The sequence below is a fragment of the Morone saxatilis genome, unplaced genomic scaffold, assembly GCF_004916995.1.
Source record: "Morone saxatilis isolate NCDOM2014 unplaced genomic scaffold, NCSU_SB_2.0 Contig1, whole genome shotgun sequence".
NCBI lineage: Eukaryota > Metazoa > Chordata > Actinopteri > Moronidae > Morone > Morone saxatilis.
The window spans coordinates 16,575,772-16,581,127 of record NW_023339651.1 but is presented as its reverse complement, the minus strand read 5'-3'; the positions used below and the strand labels follow the sequence as shown (position 1 = coordinate 16,581,127).

General features: G+C 41.1%; 1 protein-coding gene across 1 annotated transcript in view; it reads right to left on the bottom strand.

The window, feature by feature from the left end:
• The window catches only part of LOC118330532 (ras-related protein Rab-26), a 91,080-nt gene that overhangs the window by 75,087 nt on the left and 10,637 nt on the right, over positions 1 to 5,356 (bottom strand). The window contains exon 3 of the mRNA XM_035665122.1: positions 5,105 to 5,215. Coding sequence (XP_035521015.1) covers positions 5,105 to 5,215 — 111 coding nt within the window. The remainder of the gene's footprint in view (positions 1 to 5,104; positions 5,216 to 5,356) is intronic.

Sequence of the window (5,356 nt, the reverse complement as noted above, 5' to 3'; positions counted from 1 at the left end):
CACACACACACACAAAACCATCTGCGTCAGTGCGAGCTGTGCGGCAGTTTGTTTAATGATTAACTGGTCTGGTGCTGTGCTTCATCATTTCAAGCACAGTGAATGGGTGGTGAAGGGAGAAAAAAAAAGCCATACTATGGAAATGAGAGGTGGCACGCATATATAAAAACGTGCACACACACACACACATACACCATGGACATTTGGAAGGAGAAGAAGAAATACACCCTGCTATTTTACCATCTTGGAAACAGAAAAATCTCATCAGCAACCCTAACAAACTTCTTCCAGGAACAGAAGGAACAGTCTGCGAGCAGCGTTTGAAGTCTGATTTCTGACTCATCATTTCCTCCTGTCAGGTGAAACATAAATAGATGTGGAAAAGCAGGCTGAATTTAAAAGGTTCAGCGCTCTACCCCCCCCCCCAAAAAACTTTTTCTTCCTCCACGGCTGCTGACTCTTATTCCTCATTATCTCAAGAGTAAAAAGGTCACATAGCTGCACCTTCCTGACGTTGCGAAAGATGCAAGTTTTTAACGCTCCCTGCCGCACTGACAGCTAAATATATTAACTTTAAGCTAAAGAGCAGCACAATACTGCACATCTTTTTTTCAGCATCCCTGTCCCAGGATCTGCTCATTGCTGCTTTAAAAAAAAAAAAAAAAAGAGAATAGTTTGAAGTGCCGGAGGGACACAGAGGCACTGAAGTTTGACCTCATATTCACACTGCGAGAAACATCACATCAGGATGGAAGTGCGTTGATTTCCTACAAAGCTGAGCGATTGGGTAATAGGCCTGATGTGTGAACGGATAACGAGCTTGTTTTGTTTCCTCACTGATAGGATTTTATATTGTCACAACTTTGCTCAGCTTCAGCCTTTCACACTGCCCACAAACAGAAGAGAAGTGCATAAAAACTACAGAACAAGTGACAACTTAAGCAAGAGCTGTCCGTCCTTAACTTTGGAAAACAAAGCTTGTACGTACAATAACTGTTTTCTGCCTTAAAGCTTTAAACAACAAATTCACCCAAGTTTGGCCTTTATGGATGTTGACTTTGTAACACATTATCTATATTAACATTTCAACTCAGATGAAAAGACTTCCATTTCAATTAAGCACGGAGTCGAGGTGACCTCCACCGCACTCTGTCCGCTGCAGGCTGCAAATCCACTGCCAAAAATTAATTACAGCTCTTCAAATATCACTGAACAGTGTGAGTTAAAAGCTTTTGGGATATTTGCCCTCTGGTCATATACTCGCAACACCAACATCATCCATGTGTCCCTGGTAGATAACCGGCCCCAGCAGGTATTTCTAACATTTTACCATGCACTGGCTGATGAGATGACTAGAATTATCTAAATTAGGATTAAAGAAAGTTGTTCATTTTAATGGAATGTCAATAAGGTAGAGAAGTCACCACATGTAATTCCTAAAGGAAAATGTATGGATGCAGCTTCTGCAATTTAAAAAGAGCACCCTAACTACACAAACATCTAGCAATGGAGTTGTTGTGGAGATCATCCATGTGTCCTACAGAGATCAAGCTCTAGTGCTAATAGGTGCTAATGAACGAATAGCGTTATACAAAGTAAAGACAACTTGTTGATGGCATTCAAAATATTCAACAATTTTGAACTGAACTCAACAAAACTAATGTAACCAGATTTATTGTACCGGATGAGAAGCCACATTGATTGTATGATTTTTAGTTGTATGCAGCTTGTCAAAGAGAAATGGATTCTGCTATTTAAAAATAGCATCATATCATGAAACATCCACTACACACGCCTGTAGCAGTGGAGGACTAGTTTCAATTTGCTTTTTTTTTTGTTGCAATTTTTGAAATAATACCATCCTCCAAAATTACTGTTACAAAAGAAAGTGCATACTGAAGTGTTTCATGCAGATTATTTCCACGTCTATGTGCATAATGTCCTTATCATTTATTAAGTAAGCTGACGGAGGAGAGCGATTACAAAAGACTGCAAGACTGCTTTTAGTGTGTGTATATCTATCTTTTTGGGAGACAGGACAGTTTAGCTAGTCACGAGTCAAAAAAAGAGGGCAATTAAAAGGTGAAGACTTTTAGGATAAAAGGAATAGTTCTGCACTGTTGGCAGACTATGCTTGTTTTCTGTTTTCATCATCTACTCTTACGAAATTTAGATGATAAAGATGGACGCCGGAGCTGGAGCTACATCCAGGAGACGGTTAGCTTAGCTTATAGCACAAAGACTGAAACAATATCGGGTAACAACATCTGCCAACCAGCATCTCTAAAACTCATCAATGGATATGTTATGCATTTTGTCACTGTGCAGCTTGGTGTAGTGGCACTACCGTTCAACTACCGGTGGACATTTTTACCTTCAGTTCTTGCTCAGATTAAACAAACATGTACGTGTATCTGTGAGCTCTAGAGGTGCTGCTAAGCCGATTATGCTACCTTACCTATTTTGATCAGAGACCGGCTAGCTCTTTACGTTAGGCTAAATTAACAGTCTACTGGCCGACCCACGTATACGTTCAATTATTTAGTTATTTGTTTATGAAAGCAGCCAAGTACCTATGCACAGTTGTATCAGTGCACAATCTACCATAAAAAAAAGGTATATTTTCATTTCAGAACGCTTATCTGTGAATCATTCCCCTCTCTTAGCAATTTCGTTGTACCTGTGACAATGACAAATAAAGATGATTCTGAAATCGGTATCGTCTCAGAAATCCTATATTGGTTGGGCAAGTGTTGAATGTTTAGCGTACAGACGTGGGAGTGGTATCAATCTTCTGATCTTATGCTCAGCAAGAAAGCAAATAACCCAAGAGCGTATTGCCCAAAATGTGTATTCCATTATATTCATATTACAAAAGGTCATCAACACGATGGCTATGGGGTTAGAGACTATGGAAGCAGTGATGTGTGAATGTGAGTGCTGATGTGAGTGTAAACTGGGCAAGTCAGCAAAAGTGAATAACAATTACCTATAGAGAAAAAGAGTGTGTGCTTACAGTTGGTGTCCAATAAATGATTCATCATGATAATGTGTTCATACTCTCAACCTTCAGTACCAGGGAAGACAGTTCCGTGGTATGGGAGTGATAACGAGGAAACAGAAACAGACAATGCATCTGCTCATTGTACCGTTAGCTTCCAGTAATTGAATGAACAAACATTTCACAGAGTTTTGGCTAGGCTGTGTCAGGCAAACAATAAAGTCTTTTGATCCAGATGCTGTAAACATGTTTGGATGTGCATGCTCTCTAGTCTATGTGTTTGTGGTAGTGATAATGGCCAATTCCTGCTGCACAGTCTGCAAAGTATTTCTACCACGAATGCAGATGAAAGACCGTTCTTTTTTCTATTTTTACCTCCGCTGCCTGTGGTACTTCTGTTGAAAAGACTGTTCTGTTTTCTTTAGTCCAGAGCACAGTTGCGCCTATGATGTTGTATCCTACAACACCGTCCTATTTTACAGTCATCGCCGCAGGAAAGCAGTATTTATTTCAAAATCGCTCCAATGTGAGTGTACTTTTACCTCTTCTGTTACCCGATGTCTTGCGTAAGAGACTGTGAGGAATCAGGTAAAACAACAACGGAAAGGCTTCTGATTCGAGGGCAAAACACCAAATGATGTTGCATGCTTTATATGCAGAGTGATCCTGTTAATACCATGTCATACTGCTTCTTATTTGTGCTAGGGGTGTCAATTAACACACATCCTCAGACATCCTGCTGGGCAGCATCAACAGTGTGTTATCACTTCCTGCTATTGGCTTTAATGTACAGGAATTTAACCTCTCTTTCTACTGTTACACTTCTTCTACGGTAAGTCGCTGTGGATGACAGCATCAGTAAAACAGGGCTGAGAATGCCTCCGAGGGGAAGATTTTTCCAAACAGCTGTGTCAGATTGTGCAGTTATAGGGATCTTGCTTAGGGGAGCAACAACAAGACAGTAAAAGACTGAAAGGGTCACTGCTTCTAGTCCACTGCTGTGACACTTAAAGTGTGGCTGTTTTTCACTGTCACTGTAACCCTCGTCTGCACTTCCCCCAGGGCACAATCGGCGGAAAATGGGTTAGCCATTAGCAGTTAAAAAAAAGGATCGGTCCGCCAATACATATCCTAATTTTAAATTACTTTTTTAATTTAGCTTAATTCAGCTCAAATGTGTTGCATCCCATGGGGTAAATCGGGGTTGCTGGTAGGGTTTAAACACCTTGCAAGGGACCAGGGAGGAGGGCCAGTACATCAACGTTTAAAAGTTGATCGGCTGTTACAGCTGCATGACATTTTTAAAGGGACCTACACACATCTTATCAGAGCATAAGAGCACCAACCTTGTCCAGTCGCCCTGCTGACCTAAATGAATCACTTTCTGGTCCCTAATCTCTTCAGCTTCCTTTGATATAAATTAAAAAACAGACTGGCATGGCCATGTTAGGAAACACGGCTTTGCAGTGTTTATGTCCAAAGAAGATACTAAATATCCTGGCTTAACAACTGTAACTAGGCACAGCAGACCTGCCATACATGGTGCGGCTGTAGTAAGAGCCATACTCAGCATTGTGTGGTCTTTTTTATTTTATTTTAGCATGTGTGGCTTACTAGCTTATTACCGACAGTACATCAAATTCTTTTACCCAGGTTGGCGAAGTCAAGCCCCTGCCACCTACCCATAACACCCTTCTTCACTGCATAGACGTTTACACGCATCTTTGCAGGGGCACAATTCCAGCTTTACAGATTACACATTTTTAAACTAACCCATATGTTAATATAAAGGAGTTAGCTACAGTAATACAATCTGCCATAAGCTATAGTCTCTGGTTAGAAAGGAGAAACACGAGTTTGTCTACATCCTTTTGTAAGCAACGTGTACTTTATTATGTTCTAAAATGACCTGAAATACAAGTAAATCTTCATGTGAATGGTCAGTAATGTGTGTTGAGGTTTAAATTTCTCAGTTACCTTCAGCTGCAACTTTGGGCCAAGATGCATAAAGTTTGCTAGAGCAGCAACGACGAGAACATCCAAAAAACTTAATTCTGTACTTTCCTGCACACATTTCCTTAGAGAGTGTGTGCGTGTGCTTACCCTAAAGTCAATGCCCACAGTGGAGATGAAGCTCCCGGCTAGAAAGGCTCCATCTTTGAAGCGAACCAGCAGACAGGTCTTCCCAACGCCTGAATCCCCGACCAGCATCACCTTGACACAGACAGACGGAGAGAGGAGGCTCAGAAGATACATCTCAAGGCCTTGTGTGTGTGTGTGTGTGTGTGTGTGTGTGTGTGTGAGTGTGAGTGTGTGTGTGTGTGTGTTTGGGGAAGCTTGTTGAGGCAGGGAAGG